Genomic DNA, 22,235 nt, shown 5'->3' with positions numbered 1-22,235 from the left:
ACCCTACTACAAACCCAAACCCTAATACTAACCCTACTGCAAACCCAACCCTAATACTAACCTACTGCAAACCCAAACCCTAATACTAACCCTACTACAAACCCAAACCCTAATACTAACCCTACTGCAAACCCAAACCCTAATACTAACCCTACTGCAGGCCAAAACCCTAATACTATTCTACTGAAAACCCAAACCCCAATACTAACCTACTGCAAGCCCAAACCCTAATACTAACCCTACTGCAAGACCAAACCCTAATACTAACCCTACTGCAAGACCAAACCCTAATACTAACCTACTGCAAGCCCAAACCCTAATACTAACCCTACTGCAAACCCAAACCCTAATACTAAACCTACTGCAAACCCAAACCCTAATACTAACCCTACTGCAAGCCCAAACCCTAATACTAACCCTGCTGCAAGCCCAAACCCTAATACTAACCTACTGTAAGCCCAAACCCTAATACTAACCCTACTGCAAACCCAAACCCTAATACTAACCCTACTGCAAACCCAAACCCTAATACTAGCCCTACTGCAAACCCAAACCCTAATACTAACAATACTGCAAACCCTAATACTAGCCATACTGCAAACCCAAACCCTAATACTAACCTACTGTAAGCCCAAACCCTAAAACTAAACCTACTGCAAACCCAAACCCTAATACTAACACTACTGCAAACCAAAACCCTAATACTAACCCTACTACAAACCCAAACCCTAATACTAACCCTACTGCAAACCCAAACCCTAATACTAACCCTACTGCAAACCCAAATCCTAATACTAACCCTACTGCAAACCCAAACCCTAATACTAAACCTACTGCAAACCCAAACCCTAATACTAACCCTACTGCAAACCCAAACCCTAATACTAACCAACTGCAAGCCCAAACCCTAATACTAACCAACTGCAAGCCCAAACCCTAATACTAACCAACTGCAAGCCCAAACCCTAATACTAACCAACTGCAAACCCAAACCCTAATACTAACCTACTGCAAACCAAAACCCTAATACTAACCTACTGCAATTCAAACCCTAATACTAACCTACTGCAAACCCAAACCCTAATACTAACCCTACTGCAAGCCCTAACACTAACCCTACTGAAAACCCAAACCCTAATACTAGCCCAACTGCAAACCCAAACCCTAATACTAACAATACTGCAAACCCAAACCCTAATACTAGCCCAACTGCAAACCCAAACCCTAATACTAACCCTACTGAAAACCCAAACCCTAATACTAACCCTACTGCAAACCCAAACACTAACCCTACTGAAAACCCAAACCCTAATACTAGCCCAAATGCAAACCCAAACCCTAATACTAACCCTACTGAAAACCCAAACCCTAATACTAAACCTACTGCAAACCCAAACCCTAATACTAACCCTACTGCAAACCCAAACCCTAATACTAACAATACTGCAAACCCAAATCCTAATACTAACAATACTGCAAACCCAAACCCTAATACTAACCTACTGCAATTCAAACCCTAATACTAACCTACTGCAAACCCAAACCCTAATACTAACCCTACTGCAAACCCAAACCCTAATACTAACCCTACTACCCCAAAACAACCCAACGGAGTTCCTCCAGCCACTTTGGTGGTAGAGGGGGGGTCAGTCCCCCCAAAGTGATATTTCAGTTACAGGTGAGGTCTGCTGGGAGTTATCCAATGATGTTCTATATATCCCAACCATAGCCACACCCATTTTGGGGGGTTTCCACCACCCACTCTGCAGGGGTGTAACCACTTCTCTCCCCCCTCCCCCAAAAAAATTATAACAGCAAATGTAAAGACCCAGGACCTCGGCAGAGAACCCACCAGTGGAGTCCCTAAAAGAGAGACAGAAGAAATTGTCTGCAAACCCTAATACTAACCCTACTGCAAACCCAAACCCTAATACTAACCCTACTGCAAACCCAAACCCTAATACTAACCCTACTGCAAACCCAAACCCTAATACTAACCCTACTACAAACCCAAACCCTAATACTAACCCTACTGCAAACCCAAACCCTTATACTAACCCTACTACAAACCCAAACCCTAATACTAACCCTACTACAAACCCAAACCCTAATACTAACCCTACTGCAAACCCAAACCCTAATACTAACCCTACTGCAAACCCAACCCTAATACTAACCCTACTACAAACCTAAACCCTAATACTAACCCTACTGCAAGCCCAAACCCTAATACTATTCTACTGCAAACCCAAACCCTAATACTAACCCTACTGCAAACCCAAACCCTAATACTAACCCTACTGCAGGCCAAAACCCTAATACTATTCTACTGAAAACCCAAACCCCAATACTAACCTACTGCAAACCCAAACCCTAATACTAACCCTACTGCAGGCCAAAACCCTAATACTATTCTACTGAAAACCCAAACCCTAATACTAACCTACTGCAAACCCAACCCTAATACTAACCCTACTGCAAACCCAAACCCTAATACTAACCCTACTGCAAGACCAAACCCTAATACTAACCTACTGCAAGCCCAAACCCTAATACTAACCCTACTGCAAACCCAAACCCTAATACTAAACCTACTGCAAACCCAAACCCTAATACTAACCCTACTGCAAGCCCAAACCCTAATACTAACCCTGCTGCAAGCCCAAACCCTAATACTAACCTACTGTAAGCCCAAACCCTAATACTAACCCTACTGCAAACCCAAACCCTAATACTAACCCTACTGCAAACCCAAACCCTAATACTAGCCCTACTGCAAACCCAAACCCTAATACTAACAATACTGCAAACCCTAATACTAGCCATACTGCAAACCCAAACCCTAATACTAACCTACTGTAAGCCCAAACCCTAAAACTAAACCTACTGCAAACCCAAACCCTAATACTAACCCTACTGCAAACCAAAACCCTAATACTAACCCTACTACAAACCCAAACCCTAATACTAACCCTACTGCAAACCCAAACCCTAATACTAACCCTACTGCAAACCCAAATCCTAATACTAACCCTACTGCAAACCCAAACCCTAATACTAAACCTACTGCAAACCCAAACCCTAATACTAACCCTACTGCAAACCCAAACCCTAATACTAACTTACTGCAAACCCAAACCCTAATACTAACAATACTGCAAACCCAAACCCTAATACTAACCAACTGCAAGCCCAAACCCTAATACTAACCAACTGCAAGCCCAAACCCTAATACTAACCAACTGCAAGCCCAAACCCTAATACTAACCAACTGCAAACCCAAACCCTAATACTAACCTACTGCAAACCAAAACCCTAATACTAACCTACTGCAATTCAAACCCTAATACTAACCTACTGCAAACCCAAACCCTAATACTAACCCTACTGCAAGCCCTAACACTAACCCTACTGAAAACCCAAACCCTAATACTAGCCCAACTGCAAACCCAAACCCTAATACTAACAATACTGCAAACCCAAACCCTAATACTAGCCCAACTGCAAACCCAAACCCTAATACTAACCCTACTGAAAACCCAAACCCTAATACTAACCCTACTGCAAACCCAAACCCTAATACTAACCTACTGCAAACCCAAACCCTAATACTAACCCTACTGCAAATCCAAACCCTAATATTAACCTACTGCAAACCCAAACCCTAATACTAACCTACTGCACACCCAAACCCTAATACTAACCAACTGCAAACCCAAACCCTAATACTAGCCCAACTGCAAACCCAAACCCTAATACTAACAATACTGCAAACCCAAACCCTAATACTAACCCTACTGAAAACCCAATCCCTAATACTAAACCTACTGCAAACCCAAACCCTAATACTAAGCCTACTGCAAACCCAAACCCTAATACTAACAATACTGCAAACCCAAATCCTAATACTAACAATACTGCAAACCCAAACCCTAATACTAACCTACTGCAAACCCAAACCCTAATACTAACCCTACTGCAAACCCAAACCCTAATACTATTCTACTGCAAACCCAAACCCTAATACTAACCTACTGCAAACCCAAACCCTTATACTAGCCCTACTGCAAACCCTAATACTAACCCTACTGCAAACCCAAACCCTAATATTAACCGTACTGCAAACCATAATACTAACCCTATTGCAAGCCAAACCACAATACTAACCCTACTGCAAACCTAAATCTTAAAACTAACTCTACTGCTAACCTAAACCCTAATACCAACCCTAATGCAAATCCTAATACTAACTGTGGAGGAGACCCTTCTCCACCCATCTCTCCATGGAGGAAACATATTTCCACCGATCTCTCCATGGAAGGACCAGTCTCCACCAATCTCTCCATGGAGAAAACCCGTCTCCCACCAATCTCTCCATGGAGAAAACCCATCTCCCACCAATCTCTCCATGGGGGAAATCCATCTCCACCAATCTCTCTGTGGAGGGGACCCTTCTCCACCCATTTCTCCATGGAGGAAACCTATTTCCACTGATCTCTGCACGGAGTGACCCATCTCCACCGATCTCTCTATGGAGAAGATCCATCTCAACCGTTCTCTCTATAAAGGAACCCATCTCCACCAATCCTTTCAATAAAATTTCCTCACAGCCCCAATCCCCACATTATCCATTTTGTTTTTATTTCTTTTGCCAAACTACATTTCCTCCATGATGTCGCATCACTGAAATCACAACTTTCCAGATTAAAATAGAATTAATAACATTTTTCAGCGTAGCGGGGTAAAGGGCAGCAGAAGGAGAAGCGATCATTGTTCTGATTTGGTGGTCTTTATGATTATAATCTTATTGATATCATGTGGAGTCATGCTGTAAAAGGGTAACTCCACCAAAAACTGATATTTCTGTTGAAATCAAAGCTGAACTACTAAAAGCCATGAAAACAATTTCAGCTTCCACCAACTATTAGAGCCAGGAGGTGTCTCATTTCTCCAGCTGCAGTCCCTTTAACATCCTGTGAATGAAAACGGAAGGGTGGACAGCAAACCCCGCCCCCTGTAATGGCCGAGGGGTGGAGCTGGGAACTCAGGTTCATGGATATGTTCAGCTTGAGGGACGTATAAGAAATCATTGGCATGCAACCAAAACTATAGTATTGTTCCTAATCTCTCCCCCACCCTCAAAGCGATAAGTTATACAGAAGGTCTATTATGTGTTGTTCCCAGCTCTGTTCTTCTCTACCTGGGTGTCCCACCTACCGTTTTGTGTCCTAGCTCCTCCTGTTACATTCTCCACAATATGAAATAAATATAAAATGCAGCAGGGATGGTGGGGACCCCTCTTAATGGGCACAGCAGGTGTACAGACCCGGGAATTCAGCACAGGGATGGTGGGAACCCCTCATAATGGGCACAGCGGGTGTACAGACCCGGGAACTCAGCACAGGGATGGTGGGAACCCCTCATAATGGGCACAGCAGGTGTACAGACCCGGGAACTCAGCACAGGGATGGTGGGAACCCCTCATAATGGGCACAGCGGGTGTACAGACCCGGGAACTCAGCACAGGGATGGTGGGGACCCCTCATAATGGGCACAGCGGGTGTACAGACCCGGGAACTCAGCACAGAGATGATGGGAACCCCTCATAATGGGCACAGCGGGTGTACAGACCTGGGAAACTCAGCACAGGGATGGTGGGAACCCCTCATAATGGGCATTGTGGGTGTACAGACCCGGGAACTCAGCACAGGGATGGTGGGAACCCCTCATAATGGGCACAGCGGGTGTACAGACCCGGGAACTCAGCACAGGGATCTCACCATAGAGTCCAAGAAACATAGTAGAGACGGTCAGAATGTTTAACTCTCCAGCGTCCTCGAAACACTAAAATATATCAGTTTGGGGGTGGAGTGACCCTTTAATCATACCACTACAGATCATCAGAAGTGAGAGGAAGTCCTGCACCAAGATGGAGGATAGCACAATCAAAGCACACACCAACACCCCTCACCTCCACAGCGATGTCGGCGCTCGACGATCTTGGATTCTGCTCAACAAAGGACGTGCGTTACAATAGACAAGACAGGACCAGCGAGGAGCAACATTTTTACAGAGACTGTCAGCACGGCTTTTACAGGTCACAGGCTGCTATCACCGCCCCCCCAGCTCCTGATCTGTGTTGTGGGGTGCTGCAGTGCTGCTTTCAGGGGTTCTGGCGTCAGTGCTGCAGCGCTGCCTACAGGGGTTCTGGTGGTGCAGCACTGCCTTCAGGGGTTCAGGCGGTGCTGCTGCAGCGCTGCCTACAGGGGTTCTGGCCGTGGTTCTGCAGCGCTGCCTTCAGGAGTTCAGGCGGTGGAGCTGCAGCGCTGCCTTCAGGGGTTCTGGTGGTGGTGCTGCAGCCCTGCCTTCAGGGGTTCAGGCGGTGGTGCTGCAGCTCTACCTTCAGGGGTTCTGGCGATGGTGCTGCAGCCCTACCTTCAGGGGTTCAGGCGGTGGGGCTGCAGCGCTGCCTTCAGGGGTTCAGGCGGTGGTGCTGCAGCCCTACCTTCAGGGGTTCTGGCGGTGGTGCTGCTGCGCTGCCTTCAGGGGTTCTGGCGGTGGTGCTGCAGCGCTGCCTTCAGGGGTTCAGACGGTAGTGAAGTAGTGCTGCCCTCAGGGGTTCTGGCAGTGGTGAAGTTACGCTGCCTTCAGGGGTCAAGGCGGTGGTGAAGTAGCGCTGCCTTCAGGGGTTCTGGCGGTGGTGAAGTAGCGCTGCATTCAGGGGTTCTAGCGGTGGTGCTGCAGCGCTGCCTTCAGGGGTTCAGGCGGTGGTGCTGCAGCGCTGCCTTCAGGGGTTCAGGCGGTGGGGCTGCAGCGCTGCCTTCAGGGGTTCAGGCAGTGGGGCTGCAGCGCTGCCTTCAGGGGTTCAGGCGGTGGTGCTGCAGCGCTGCCTACAGGGGTTCTGGCCGTGGTTCTGCAGCGCTGCCTTCAGGAGTTCAGGCGGTGGAGCTGCAGCGCTGCCTTCAGGGGTTCTGGTGGTGGTGCTGCAGCCCTGCCTTCAGGGGTTCAGGCGGTGGTGCTGCAGCTCTACCTTCAGGGGTTCTGGCGATGGTGCTGCAGCCCTACCTTCAGGGGTTCAGGCGGTGGGGCTGCAGCGCTGCCTTCAGGGGTTCAGGCGGTGGTGCTGCAGCCCTACCTTCAGGGGTTCTGGCGGTGGTGCTGCTGCGCTGCCTTCAGGGGTTCTGGCGGTGGTGCTGCAGCGCTGCCTTCAGGGGTTCAGACGGTAGTGAAGTAGTGCTGCCCTCAGGGGTTCTGGCAGTGGTGAAGTTACGCTGCCTTCAGGGGTCAAGGCGGTGGTGAAGTAGCGCTGCCTTCAGGGGTTCTGGCGGTGGTGAAGTAGCGCTGCATTCAGGGGTTCTAGCGGTGGTGCTGCAGCGCTGCCTTCAGGGGTTCAGGCGGTGGTGCTGCAGCGCTGCCTTCAGGGGTTCAGGCGGTGGGGCTGCAGCGCTGCCTTCAGGGGTTCAGGCAGTGGGGCTGCAGCGCTGCCTTCAGGGGTTCAGGCGGTGGTGCTGCAGCGCTGCCTTCAGGGGTTCAGGCGGTGGGGCTGCAGCGCTGCCTACAGGGGTTCTGGCGGCGGTGCTGCAGCGCTGCCTACAGGGGTTCAGGCGGTGGTGCTGCAGCGCTGCCTTCAGGGGTTCAGGCGGTGGGGCTGCAGCGCTGCCTTCAGGGGATCAGGCGGTGGTGCTGCAGCGCTGCCTTCAGGGGTTCAGGCGGTGGTGCTGCAGCGCTGCCTTCAGGGGTTCAGGCGGTGGTGCTGCAGCGCTGCCTTCAGGGGTTCAGGCGGTGGGGCTGCAGCGCTGCCTACAGGGGTTCTGGCGGCGGTGCTGCAGCGCTGCCTACAGGGGTCCAGGCGGTGGTGCTGCAGCGCTGCCTTCAGGGGTTCGGGCGGTGGGGCTGCAGCGCTGCCTTCAGGGGATCAGGCGGTGGTGCTGCAGCGCTGCCTTCAGGGGTTCAGGCGGTGGTGCTGCAGCGCTGCCTTCAGGGGTTCAGGCGGTGGTGCTGCAGCGCTGCCTACAGGGGTTCAGGCGGTGGTGCTGCAGCGCTGCCTTCAGGGGTTCAGGCGGTGGGGCTGCAGCGCTGCCTTCAGGGGATCAGGCGGTGGTGCTGCAGCGCTGCCTTCAGGGGTTCAGGCGGTGGTGCTGCAGCGCTGCCTTCAGGGGTTCAGGCGGTGGTGCTGCAGCGCTGCCTACAGGGGTTCAGGCGGTGGTGCTGCAGCGCTGCCTTCAGGGGTTCAGGCGGTGGTCTCTGCGCCAGGTAAGAACCGTTCTCACAGCCTCCCTTTAAGCACAACTAAATATTTAGACCTTGGCGGAAGGTTCACAAGCGCTGTCTATCGCTGCACTCTAAGGGAAGCGCGGCACAACTGCGGCATGGAGGGAATCCAGAAAAGTAGGCCGGCGGCTGCGCTCGGTTTTAATTAAGAAAATAGAAAGTAAATCAAGAGAAGAGAAATCCAAATCCAATCAATATTTGGGGTGACCGCCCTTTGCCTTCAAACCAGCATCAGTTCTTCTAGGTACAGGAGACTTCCACAGAGTTGGTGAAGGAACTCGGCAGGTAGGTTGTTCTATGGACATCTTGGAGAACTAACCTCAGGTCTTCTGTGGATGTCGGCTGCCTCAGATCCTTCTCTCTCTTCGTGTCATCCCAGACAGACTCCATGATGGCGAGATCAAGGCTCTGTGGGGGCCAAACCATCACTTCCAGGGTTCCTTGTTATTCTTTACACTGAAGATAGTTCTTGGCATTGGCTGCATGTTTGGGGGGGTTGTCCTGCTGCAGAATAACTTTGGGGCCAATCACACGCCTCCCCGATGGTATGGCAGGATGGAGAAGTATCTGCCTGTATTTCTCAGCATTGAGGCACATCATCGATCCCGACCAAATCTGCAACTCCATTTGAAGAAATGCAGCCGCAAACTTGCAAGGAACCTCCTCCATGCTTCACAGTTGTTTGCATACACTTATTATTGTACCGCTCTTCCCCCAACAAACTGCCTCCTGTTACAGCCAAATATTTTGACCAGTCCAGAGCAACCGCTGCCATTCTTCTGCAACCCCGCTCCTATGTTTACATGCATAGTATGTGGATACAAGGCGATGCGACTTGACAATGCAGGAAAACATAGAAACTGGGGTGCAGAAAAATGGCAGCAGGAGCTCTGGACTGACGAGTGAAATGTTAAAAATATTTGGCTGTAGCAGGAGGCAGCTTGTTGGGGGGGGGGGTGAAGAGCGATACAATAATGAGTGTCTGCAGCCAACTGTGAAGCATGGTGGACAGTGGCAATGCGTCCATTAGGGGCGCCCGGGCGCAGCCCCCTCTGTCACGCCACCCCCTCTGTGTAGAATGGATAGATTCATGCATCTATCCATGGTCGCTGTAGCCACCCCCTATTTAGACGTCCGCCCAGGTGTGTTAGAAAAGCAAATGAATATTCGCTTTTCTAACACTGAACGCCTCTCAGCCAATCAGAAGGCGTGGGTCTAATACACCGTCACCTAATTGGCTGAAGGCACAGGCGCTCCAACTGGACACCTAGCAGAAGGAAGAAGAAATAAATGGAGGACACAGGAGCCGCCGCCTGACCCGCTGCTCATCCCACCATCCCACAGCTCTCCGCTGTCACCCGCTGCCTGATCCCCCACTAAGATGGGGTAAGTGCCGGGCAGTCAGCGAGCGGGCGGGGAGGGGGTCACATTGGCTGCATTTGATGGGGCACAGTGGCTGCATTTAATGGGGTACAAGTGGCTGCCTATGATGGGCACAGTGGTGGCATTAAATGGGCACAAGTAGCTGCATTTGATGGGACACAAGTGGCTGCATATGATGGGGCACAAGTGGCTGCATTTGATGGGACACAAGTGGCTGCATTTGATGGGGCACAAGTGGCTGCATTTAATGGGCACAAGTGGTGGCATTTAATGGGCACAAGTGGTGGCATTTGACGGGCACAGTGGCAGGATTTAACAGGCACATTGGCGGCATTTGTAGGGCACAGTGGCGGCATTTGTAGGGCACAGTGGCGGCATTTGTAGGGCACACTGGCTGCATTTAATCAAGTACAGTGGCTGCATTTGTTTGGACAAAGTGGTGGCATTTGATGGGGCACAGTGGCAGCATTTTATGGGGCACAGTGGCGGCATTTGATGGGGCACAGTGGCTGCATTTGATGGGGCACAAGTGGCTGCCTATGATGGGGCACAAGTGGCTGCCTATGATGGGCACAGTGGTGGCATTTAATGGGCACAAGTGGCTGCATTTGATGGGCACAAGTGGCTGCATTTGATGGGGCACAAGTGGCTGCATTTGATGGGGCACAAGTGGCTGCCTATGATGGGGCACAAGTGGCTGCATTTGATGGGCACAAGTGGCTGCATATGATGGGGCACAAGTGGCTGTTTATGATGGGCACAGTGGCTGCATTTAATGGGCACAGTGGCTTCATTTGATGGGCACAGTGGCAGGATTTGACATGCAAATTTGTAGGGCACATTGGCTGCATTTGATCAAGTACAGTGGCTGCATTTGTTTGGACAAAGTGGCAGCATTTGATGGGCACAGTGGCGGCATTTGATCTGGCACAGTGGCTGCATTTGATGGGCACAGTGGCTGCATTTGATGGGCACAAGTGGCTGCATTTGATGGGCACAAGTGGCTGCATTTGATGGGCACAAGTGGCTGCATTTGATGGGCACAAGTGGCTGCATTTGATGGGACACAAGTGGCTGCATATGATGGGGCACAAGTGGCTGTATTTGATGGGGCACAAGTGGCTGCATTTGATGGGCACAGTGGCTGCATTTGACGGGCACAGTGGCAGGATTTGACAGGCACATTGGCAGCATTTGTATGGCACAGTGGCGGCATTCGTAGGGCACATTGGCTGCATTTAATCAAGTACAGTGGCTGCATTTGTTTGGACAAAGTGGTGGCATTTGACGGGCACAGTGGCGGCATTTGATGGGGCACAGTGGCGGCATTTGATGGGGCACAGTGGCTGCATTTGATCGGGCACAGTGGCTGCATTTGATGGGCACAGTGGCTGAATTTGATGGGCACAGTGGCTGCGTTTGATGTGTTTTTTTTTCGGTATTTTTAGATTGTTTGCGCCCCCCCAAAATTTGGAGCACCGGCCGCCACTGATGGTGGAGGTTCCCTGCAGGTCCAGGGCTGCATTACTTTAAATGGAGTTGGAGATTTTGGTCAGGATCAGTGGGGACCTCAATGCTGAGAAATACAGGCGGGTACTTCTCCATCATGACATCAGGGAGGCGTGTGATTGGCCCTAAATTTATTCTGCAGGAGGACAACCCCCACCCCCCCCCCAAACATACAGCCAACATCGTTAAGAACTTTATCTTCAGTGGGGTAGATTCAGGAAGCAATTACGCCTGCGTATCCATAGTTACGCAGCGCAATTGCTAATTTGCGCCGGCGTATCGACTTTTCTGTATTCAGAAAGCTCGATACGCCGACTGCAGCCTAAGATATGACTGGCATAAGGCTCTTATGCCCGCATATCTTAGGCTGCATTCTTACGCTGGTCGCTAGGTGGCGTTCCCGTAGTGGTCAGCGTACAGTATGCAAATTGCATACCAACGCCGATTCACAACCGTACGCGCGCCCGGCGTTCGCATTTTACGTCGTTTGCGTTCGTCGGTTTCTGCGTAAGGCTGCTCATGCTATTAGCAGGGGCAGCCAATGCTAAGTATACCCGTCGTTCCCGCGTCGCGATTTTTGAAAATTACGTCGTTTGCGTACGTGAATCGTGAATGGCACTGGACGCCATTTACATTCACGTTGAAGCAAATGACGTCCTTGCGACGTCATTTACCGCAATGCACGTCGGGAAAGTTTCCTGACGGAGCATGCGCACTACGTTCGGCGCGGGAACGCGCCTAATTTAAATGATCCACGCCCCCTACGGGATCATTTACATTGCGCGCGCTTGCGCCGGGCAATTTTTCCGGCGCGCCCCCGCAATTCACGGGGCTACTGCTCCGTGAATCGAGGGCAGCGCAAAATATTTGCGGGGGCGCAGGGCAAAATCGTTGCCCTGCGCCTCCGCAAATATAGCGCAAATGTACCTGAATCTGGGCCAGTGTAAAGAAGAACAAGGAGTCCTAGCAGGGATGGTTTGGCCCCCACAGAGCCCTGATCTCACTGTCTGGGATGACACGAAGAGACGGAAGGATCGGAGGCAGCCGACGTCCACTGAGGATCTGAGGTTAGTTCTCCAAGATGTCCATAGAACAACCTACCTGCCCAGTTCCTTCACCAACTCTGTGCAAGTCTCCCTAGAAGAACTGAAGGCAAAGGGCGGTCGCCCCAAATATTGATGGGATCTCTCTTTTCATTTACTTTCTATTTTGTTAATTGACAAAAATTAACACTTCGATTTCCGAAATCATCCCTCATTCGCTGCAATACCGGCGGCACCTACCCGGATCTCCCGGTACATGCGCAGCGTGGCGCTGCTCAGCATGAAGTAGCGCTCGTGGAATTTGGCGGTGAAGTCCAGCAGGCTCTTGTCTTCCCGGAACCTCATCATCCCGGTCTTGGAGTCTCCCACCCGGTTTTCTAAAACGACAAAAGAGAGAAGGCGAGGAATGCCAATGACTGCCGGGCTCGGTAAATCCCATTGACTACAAGTCTTGAGCCGGCCACACGCTTCACAATCCGATTGTACAATCTCTTAAAGTTGGCCACACAACTCGCAATCTGATTGTAGAACTTCCTTCCGTTTCCAGGTCTGGCCTCTCACAGTATGTACAGTAGCTGCTGGGAGATCTAAAGAAGATTGTACAATCAAGTTGTAGCGTGTGTGCAGCTTCGGGTTCACTGACAACTCTGTAGCCCAAAGGACCGATTGGATACATATTGGAAGGATTGTTCAGGCAAGCCAGGGGGGCCCTCAAGTGCAGCCCCTGCGAATTCCAGAGGGCCACACAGTAGCAGCAGGTTGAGGTACATTGTGTTGAGATAGGCAGCCCATTCAAAAATAACCCCCAGCATTGGTGCCAGTGACTACAATAATAACCCCCAGCATTGGAGCCAGTACCACAATAATAACCCCCAGCATTGGAGCCAGTACCACAATAATAACCCCCAGCATTGGAGCCAGTACCACAATAATAACCCCCAGCATTGGTGCCAGTACCACAATAATAACCCCCAGCACTGGTGCCAGTGACTACAATAATAACCCCCAGCATTGGAGCCAGTAGCACAATAATAACCCCCAGCATTCGAGCCAGTGATCACAATAATAACCCCCAGCATTGGAGCCAGTACCACAATAATAACCCCCAGCATTGGAGCCAGTACCACAATAATAACCCCCAGCATTGGTATAAGCAGCTGCAATGATAACTACCAGCATTGGGGCCAGTGACTACAAAAATAACCCCCAGCATTGGTGCCAGTGACTACAATAATAACCCCCAGCATTGGTGCCAGTGACCACAATAATAACCCCCAGCATTGGAGCCAGTACCACAATAATAACCCCCAGCATTGGAGCCAGTACCACAATAATAACCCCCAGAATTGGAGCCAGTACCACAATAATAACCCCCAGCATTGGTATAAGCAGCTGCAATGATAACTACCAGCATTGGGGCCAGTGACTACAATAATAACCCCCAGCATTGGTGCCAGTGACCACAATAATAACCCCCCAGCATTGGTGCCAGTGACTACAATAATAACCCCCAGCATTGGTGCCATTGACTGCAATCATAACCCCCAGCATTGGTGCCAGTACCACAATAATAACCCCCCAGCATTGGTGCCAGTGACTACAATAATAACCCCCAGCATTGGTGCCATTGACTGCAATCATAACCCCCAGCATTGGTGCCAGTACCACAATAATAACCCCCAGCATTGGTATAAGCAGCTGCAATGATAACTACCAGCATTGGGGCCAGTGACTACAAAAATAACCCCCAGCATTGGTACCAGTGACAACAACAAAAACCCCCAGCATTGGTGCCATTGACTGCAATCATAACCCCCAGCATTGGTGCCAGTACCACAATAATAACCCCCCAGCATTGGTGCCAGTGACTACAATAATAACCCCCAGCATTGGTGCCATTGACTGCAATCATAACCCCCAGCATTGGTATAAGCAGCTGCAATGATAACTACCAGCATTGGTACCAGTGACCACAATAATAACCCCCAGCATTGGTGCCAGTGACAACAATAATAACCCCCAGCATTGGTGACAGTGACTGCATCACCATCCCCCCCCCCCCCCGATGCATAATTAATGTAGTTCAGGCCACTTACTAAGGTAAAACAGCATGGTGTCCATGTTGGGGTCCTCTTTTACCACCAGGTGGGTGCTGCCGTTGGCACTGGTGTGGAAGATTGGCAGCACTTTCTCGGAGAAGTGTAGGGGGCGCTCTGCAGAGAGAAGGGAGGGTGGGAAACAATGAAGTCATTGCAAAGAAGTTTAAACCAGAACAATGCTCGGGATTCCAATGAGGTCTTCGGGCCAGATTCACATAGAGATACGCCGTCGTATCTCTGAGTTCCGTCGGTCGTATCTATGTGACTGATTTATAGAATCAGTTACGCATAGATATGCCTAAGATCCGCCAGGTGTAAGTGACTTACACCGTCGGATCTTAGGATGCAATTCCAGGCCGGCCGCTAGGTGGCGCTTCCGTGTCTTTTACGCATCGAATATGCTAATGAGCATTTACGCCAATTCTGAAACGAACGACCGCCCGGCGCTTTTTTTTTTACGTCGTTTGCGTTCGGCTTTTTCCGGCATATAGTTACCCCTAGGTCTATGAGGCGCAGCCAATGTTAAGTATGGCCGTCGTTCCCGCGACAAAATTTTTAATTTTATACGTCGTTTGCGTAAGTCATTCGCAAATTCGGATGGACGTAATTTACGTAAACGTTGAAACCAATGACGTCCTTGCGACGTCATTTGGAGCAATGCACGCTGGGAAAATTTTCGGACGGCGCATGCGCTATTCAATCGGCGCGGGAACGCGCCTGATTTGAATAGTACACTCCCCCTAGCGGCGGAATTTGAATTCCGCCGGGGGATTTACTATACGCCGCCGCTAGTTTTGAGGTAAGTGTTTTGTGAATTACCCACTTGCCTCAAAAACTTGCCGCGGCGGATCTTAAATCGCATAGGTTACGCGGATCTTTAGATCCGCGTAACCTATGTGAATCTAGCCCTTCATGTCTAAGGCGTGATAAAGTGAACCTGTCAGCCATTGGAACATTTTAGATCTTTCGACTTGCAGGGTGTATAGAGCTGCCAAGAGAACATTGAGCCAATCAGCATTGGTGCCAGTGACCTCAATAATAACCCCCAGCATTGGTGCCAGTGACCTCAATAATAACCCCCAGCATTGGTGCCAGTGACCATTAACATAACCTCCAGCATTGATACCAGCGACCACAATAATAACCCCCAGCACTGCTACCAGTGACCATTAACATAACCCCCCGCATTGATGCCAATGACCACAATAATAACCCCCAGCACTGGTACCAGTAACCATTAACATAACCCCCAGCATTGGTGCCAGCTACTACAATAATAACCCCCAGCATTAGTGCCAGTGACCATAATAATAACCCCCAGCATTGGAGCCAGTGACCTCAATAATATTCCTCAGCACTGGTACAAGTGACCACAATAATAACCCCTAGCACTGCTACCAGTGACCATTAACATAACCCCCAGCATTGATGCCAGCGACCACAAAAATATTCCTCAGCATTAGTGCCAGTGGGCTGGATTCAGGTACCTTTGCGCTTTTTTTGCGGAGGCGCAGGGCAACGTTTTTGCCCTGCGCCCCTGCAAATTTACTGCGCTTCCCGCGATTCACGGAGCAGTAGCTTCGTAAATTGCGTGTGCGCTCTTTAAAATTGCCCGGCGTAAGCGCGCGCAATTTAAATGATCCCGTAGGGGGCGGGAATCATTTAAATTAGGCGCGTTCCCGCGGCGATCGTAGAGCGCATGCTCCGCCGGGAAACTTTCCCGACGTGCATTGCGGCAAATGACGTCGCAAGGATGTCATTTGCTTCAAAGTGAACGTGAATGGCGTCCAGCGCCATTCACGAATCACTTACGCAAACTACGTAAAATTCTAATTTCGCAACACGGGAACGACGGGTATACGTAACATTGGCTGCCCCTGCTAATAGCAGGGGCAGCCTTACGCGAAAGACGCCGTACGGAAACTACGTAAACTGCGTACACAGGGCTCGCGCAACGTTGTGAATCGGCGTTAGTATGCAATTTGCATACTATACGCTGAGCACAACGGGACCGCCACCTAGCGGCCATCGCAAGAATGCAGCCTAAGATATGCGGGCATAAGAGCCTTATGCCGCGCATATCTTAGGCTGCAGTCGGCGTAACGAGGTTCCTGAATCAGGAGCATTCGTTACGCCGGGGCAAGTAATGGTTACACAGGCGCAATTGCTTCTTGAATCCAGCCCACTGACTATAATAATAACCCCCAGCATTGACCATAATAATAACCCCCAGACCGACTGAAGAACAGTTCACCAACTCTTGTAATAAGATATCTTGTTTCCTTGTTGATAAGAAACATCTGTATCTGTAACAAGTATATATGGGGGGGGGGGCAGAAGCCGCCACCCGCTTACCTATCTCCTCCGTTGTGTCGACCTCCACGCAGCTCCAATATTCTCCGGCCTTCGGCGAGATGTTCCGCCTCTCCAGCAGCGTCTCCACCAGCTCCTGTGCCGTCATGGTGACCGCGATCTGGAAAAAAGGCGGGAAAATATGATGCGATACCCGATATATGCACCAACCAGTTCGGCCCAACCCCTACCATGTCCCGCCCCTGACCCCGCCCCTAGACACGCCCTCATAAATTATCTCATGAAATGACACTTAAATGTTTTATGCAGAATTAAGTTATAAAAATAAATATTAACAACTTTATCCGTGCCCAAAAATGCAGCCTGCCCATGTCTACCAATGCAGCACGTGTCCCCAGTGCAGCAAAATGTCCCCATTGCAGCCAGAGTCCTCATATTGCAGCCAGAGTCCCCAATGCAGCAAAATGCAGCAAAATGTCCCCATTGCAGCAAAATGTCCCCAGTGGAGCCAGAGTCCCCATATTGCAGCCAGAGTCCCAAATGCAGCAAAATGTCCCCATTGCAGCCAGAGTCCCCATATTGCAGCCAGAGTCCCCATATTGCAGCCAGAGTCCCCATATTGCAGCCAGAGTCCCCAATGCAGCAAAATGCAGCAAAATGTCCCAATTGCAGCAAAATGTCCCCAGTGGAGCCAGAGTCCCCATATTGCAGCCAGAGTCCCCAATGCAGCAAAATGCAGCAACATGTCCCCATTGAAGCCAGAGTCCCCATATTGCAGCCAGAGTCCCCATATTGCAGCCAGAGTCCCCAATGCAGCAAAATGCAGCAACATGTCCCAATTGCAGCAAAATGTCCCCAGTGGAGCCAGAGTCCCCATATTGCAGCCAGAGTCCCCAATGCAGCAAAATGTCCCAATTGCAGCAAAATGTCCCCAGTGGAGCCAGAGTCCCCATATTGCAGCCAGAGTCCCCAATGCAGCAAAATGCAGCAACATGTCCCCATATTGCAGCCAGAGTCCCCATATTGCAGCCAGAGTCCCCATATTGCAGCCAGAGTCCCCAATGCAGCAAAATGTCCCCATTGCAGCCAGAGTCCTCATATTGCAGCCAGAGTCCCCAATGCAACAAAATGCAGCAAAATGTCCCCATTGCAGCAAAATGTCCCCAGTGGAGCCAGAGTCCCCATATTGCAGCCTACCTGTGCTGGGTAAGAGAGGGAAGCCGTCGCCGCCTGGTTGTTCAAAGCACAGGGAACATAACAGCCTTCAATTCAATAGCTGTGTTCCCCGCCACGAGCCGTCATATACAGACCCTTCCTCCTTGTCCGGGAAACTTTGATAGACAGATCACCCGTCCAATCCTGGGATGGGTGATCTGTCTATCAAAGTGCCCGGACAAGGTGGAGGGGCTGTATATGACGGCGCGCGGCAGGGAACACAGCTATTGAATTGAAAGCTGTTATGTTCCCCGCGCTTTGAACAACCAGGCGGCGGCGACAGCAGCGGTGACTCTCCTCTCCTCTCCTTGCTCGCCCCCTATGCTCCCAGGCAGCCCACACTCGCCAGCCCTCAAAATTTACTCGCAAAATGCGAGCAGGCAAGTGTAAATTTTAAGGGCTGGGGTACAGTATAGGGGGAGGGTAAGTGGACACAGTATCAGGCAGTAATGAATATTATAGATATGGTCTCCTCAAGCAGAGCTGTGCAGGGAAGCTGCTCTCACAGATCCCACCTATTCTGGCATACAGAGAGAGAGAGGAAACCTCTACATCAGATGCCTACTCACCTACTTCCCGGAGGTAGAGGGGAAGCTGTCACCATTAAGGGACCATTCACCTTGTTACCGGGGACCACCGTGAGTAGATGAAGCATGTACCGGAGCAGTATTCTCACCAACCGGGGGTGGTGAAGAATTGGGAAACTTCAGTAGGTACCAAGCCAGGGACCCAACCAGCGGAGGTGACACTTGCAAAGCAGCCTTGTGTGCCAAGCCAGGGACCCAACCAGCAGAGGTGACGCTTGCAGAGCAGCCTTGTGTGCCAAGCCAGGGACCCAACCAGCGGAGGTGACACTTGCAGAGCAGCCTTGTGTGCCAAGCCAGGGACCCAACCAGCGGAGGTGACACTTGCAGAGCAGCCTTGTGTGCCAAGCCAGGGACCCAACCAGCGGAGGTGACACTTGCAGAGCAGCCTTGTGTGCCAAGCCAGGGACCCAACCAGCGGAGGTGACAATTGCAGAGCAGCCTTGTGTGCCAAGCCAGGGACCCAACAAGCGGAGGTGACACTTGCAGAGCAGCCTTGTGTGCCAAGCCAGGGACCCAACCAGCGGAGGTGACACTTGCAGAGCAGCCTTGTGTGCCAAGCCAGGGACCCAACCAGTGGAGGTGACACTTGCAGAGCAGCCTTGTGTGCCAAGCCAGGGACCCAACCAGTGGAGGTGACACTTGCAGAGCAGCCTTGTGTGCCAAGCCAGGGACCCAACCAGCGGAGGTGACGCTTGCAGAGCAGCCTTGTGTGCCAAGCCAGGGACCCAACCAGCGGAGGTGACGCTTGCAGAGAAGCCTTGTGTGCCAAGCCAGGGACCCAACCAGCGGAGGTGACGCAGCCTTGTGTGCCAAGCCAGGGACCCAACCAGCGGAGGTGACGCAGCCTTGTGTGCCAAGCCAGGGACCCAACCAGCGGAGGTGACGCTTGCAGAGCAGCCTTGTGTGCCAAGCCAGGGACCCAACCAGTGGAGGTGACGCTTGCAGAGCAGCCTTGTGTACCAAGCCAGGGACCCAACCAGCGGAGGTGACGCTTGCAGAGCAGCCTTGTGTGCCAAGCCAGGGACCCAACCAGCGGAGGTGACGCTTGCAGAGCAGCCTTGTGTGCCAAGCCAGGGACCCAACCAGCGGAGGTGACGCTTGCAGAGCAGCCTTGTGTGCCAAGCCAGGGACCCAACCAGCGGAGGTGACGCTTGCAGAGCAGCCTTGTGTGCCAAGCCAGGGACCCAAAAAGCGGAGGTGACGCTTGCAGAGCAGCCTTGTGTGCCAAGTCAGGGACCCAAGCAGCAGAGGTGACGCTTGCAGAGCAGCTTTGTGTGCCAAGCCAGGGACCCAACCAGCGGAGGTGACGCTTGCAGAGCAGCCTTGTGTGCCAAGCCAGGGACCCAAGCAGCAGAGGTGACGCTTGCAGAGCAGCTTTGTGTGCCAAGCCAGGGACCCAACCAGTGGAGGTGACACTTGCAGAGCAGCCTTGTGTGCCAAGCTAGGGACCCAACCAGCGAAGGTGACACTTGCAGAGCAGCCTTGTGTGCCAAGCCAGGGACCCAACCAGCGGAGGTGACGCTTGCAGAGCAGCCTTGTGTGCCAAGTCAGGGACCCAACCAGCGGAGGTGACACTTGCAGAGCAGCTTTGTGTGCCAAGTCAGGGACCCAACCAGCGGAGGTGACACTTGCAGAGCAGCTTTGTGTGCCAAGTCAGGGACCCAACCAGCGGAGGTGACACTTGCAGAGCAGCCTTGTGTACCAAGCCAGGGACCCTTCCATAGACATAAACCCTGAGTAGTATCGACAGACGTTTACATACACACAGGGACAGGCGATAGACAGGTACTCACGTGGACGTTCTGCTCACACTCAGGCTTCACCTCCCTCAGGTAGACAGAACAGATGAAGTCGGTTCCCTGCGAGGAGTCAGAGAAGATTGATAATGAGGATTGATATTTCCAGGAAATCAGGGGGCCCCTCAGCCCCGCCACCCTTGCCCCGTCTTACCCTGGGCTTGGCCTGGGGGTTCCGCACTTTCATGATGGTGGAGGCAATGTCCAGCTGCTTTTGGAGCTCCCGTTGGTCCACCTGCACAGACAACACAGTGACACCGTCTGCAGCTAACTGCGCAGGGTGGGGGAGGGGTGGGGTGGTACATTGAGGAGGAAGCAATTAAATATTTACACCTGACAGCAAATCAATCAATCGGGGAATAATATTCTATCCAGGAAACAGAACTGCTCTACATATATAAGATCTTCGTGCAGCCTGTCTGCGTCTGCACCTGTCTGCACCAGTCTCCCCCTGTCTGCGTCTGCACCTGTCTGCACCAGTCTCCTCCAGTCTGCAGTCTGCACCAGTCTTCACCCGTCTGCAGTCTGCACCAGTCTTCACCCGTCTGCAGTCTGCACCAGTCCTCACCTGTCTGCAGTCTTCACCCGTCTGCAGTCTGCACCAGTCTTCACCCGTCTGCAGTCTGCACCAGTCTTCACCCGTCTGCAGTCTTCACTAGTCTTCACCCGTCTGCAGTCTTCACTAGTCTTCACCCGTCTGCAGTCTTCACTAGTCTTCACCCGTCTGCAGTCTTCACTAGTCTTCACCCGTCTGCAGTCTGCAACAGTCTTCACCCGTCTGCAGTCTGCACCAGTCTTCACCCGTCTGCAGTCTGCACCAGTCTTCACCCGTCTGCAGTCTGCACAAGTCTTCACCCGTCTGCAGTCTGCACAAGTCTTCACCCGTCTGCAGTCTGCACAAGTCTTCACCCGTCTGCAGTCTGCACTAGTCTTCACCCGTCTGCAGTCTGCAACAGTCTTCCCCCGTCTGCAGTCTGCACAAGTCTTCACCCGTCTGCAGTCTGCAACAGTCTTCACCCGTCTGCAGTCTGCACCAGTCTTCACCCGTCTGCAGTCTGCACAAGTCTTCACCCGTCTGCAGTCTGCACAAGTCTTCACCCGTCTGCAGTATGAACAAGTCTTCACCCGTCTGCAGTCTGCACCAGTCTTCACCCGTCTGCAGTCTGCACCAGTCTTCACCCGTCTGCAGTCTGCACCAGTCTTCACCCGTCTGCAGTCTGCTCCAGTCTTCACCCGTCTGCAGTCTGCTCCAGTCTTCACCCGTCTACAGTCTACACCAGTCTTCACCCGTCTGCAGTCTGCACCAGTCATCACCTGTCTACAGTCTGCACAAGTCTTCACCCGTCTGCAGTCTGCACTAGTCTTCACCCGTCTGCAGTCTGCACCAGTCTGCACCAGTCTTCACCCGTCTGCAGTCTGCACAAGTCTTCACCCGTCTGCAGTCTGCACAAGTCTTCACCCGTCTGCAGTCTGCACTAGTCTTCACCCGTCTGCAGTCTGCACCAGTCTTCACCCGTCTGCAGTCTGCACAAGTCTTCACCCGTCTGCAGTCTGCACCAGTCTTCACCCGTCTGCAGTCTGCAACAGTCTTCACCCGTCTGCAGTCTGCAACAGTCTTCACCCGTCTGCAACAGTCTTCACCCGTCTGCAGTCTGCAACAGTCTTCACCCGTCTGCAGTCTGCACCAGTCTTCACCCGTCTGCAGTCTGCACAAGTCTTCACCCGTCTGCAGTCTGCACAAGTCTTCACCCGTCTGCAGTCTGCACAAGTCTTCACCCGTCTGCAGTCTGCACCAGTCTTCACCCGTCTGCAGTCTGCACCAGTCTTCACCCGTCTGCAGTCTGCACCAGTCTTCACCCGTCTGCAGTCTGCTCCAGTCTTCACCCGTCTGCAGTCTACACCAGTCTCCCCCTGTCTGCAGTCTTCACCAGTCCTCACCTGTCTGCAGTCTGCACCAGTCCTCACCTGTCTGCAGTCTGCACCAGTCCTCACCTGTCTGCAGTCTGCACCAGTCCTCAC

The 22,235-nt window shown here is 51.8% G+C and overlaps 1 protein-coding gene across 8 annotated transcripts in view; it reads right to left on the bottom strand.

The window, feature by feature from the left end:
* Nucleotides 1–22,235, bottom strand: part of ARAP1 (ArfGAP with RhoGAP domain, ankyrin repeat and PH domain 1) — a 279,811-nt gene that overhangs the window by 32,439 nt on the left and 225,137 nt on the right. For 6 of the 8 annotated variants that reach the window (XM_040339771.1, XM_040339774.1, XM_040339773.1 and 3 more), the window contains 6 exons: nucleotides 20,371–20,451; nucleotides 20,214–20,279; nucleotides 16,661–16,778; nucleotides 14,303–14,419; nucleotides 12,447–12,583; nucleotides 5,972–6,007 (listed from right to left, as the gene is read on the bottom strand). In XM_040339771.1, coding sequence (XP_040195705.1) covers nucleotides 5,972–6,007; nucleotides 12,447–12,583; nucleotides 14,303–14,419; nucleotides 16,661–16,778; nucleotides 20,214–20,279; nucleotides 20,371–20,451 — 555 coding nt within the window. The remainder of the gene's footprint in view (nucleotides 1–5,971; nucleotides 6,008–12,446; nucleotides 12,584–14,302; nucleotides 14,420–16,660; nucleotides 16,779–20,213; nucleotides 20,280–20,370; nucleotides 20,452–22,235) is intronic. The other 2 variants (XM_040339775.1, XM_040339776.1) reach the window with 1 other exon arrangement.

This window comes from Rana temporaria, chromosome 2 (genome assembly GCF_905171775.1).
Source record: "Rana temporaria chromosome 2, aRanTem1.1, whole genome shotgun sequence".
NCBI lineage: Eukaryota > Metazoa > Chordata > Amphibia > Anura > Ranidae > Rana > Rana temporaria.
The sequence above is the reverse complement of the archived record's forward strand: the minus strand, read 5'-3'. Positions and strand labels throughout refer to the sequence as shown.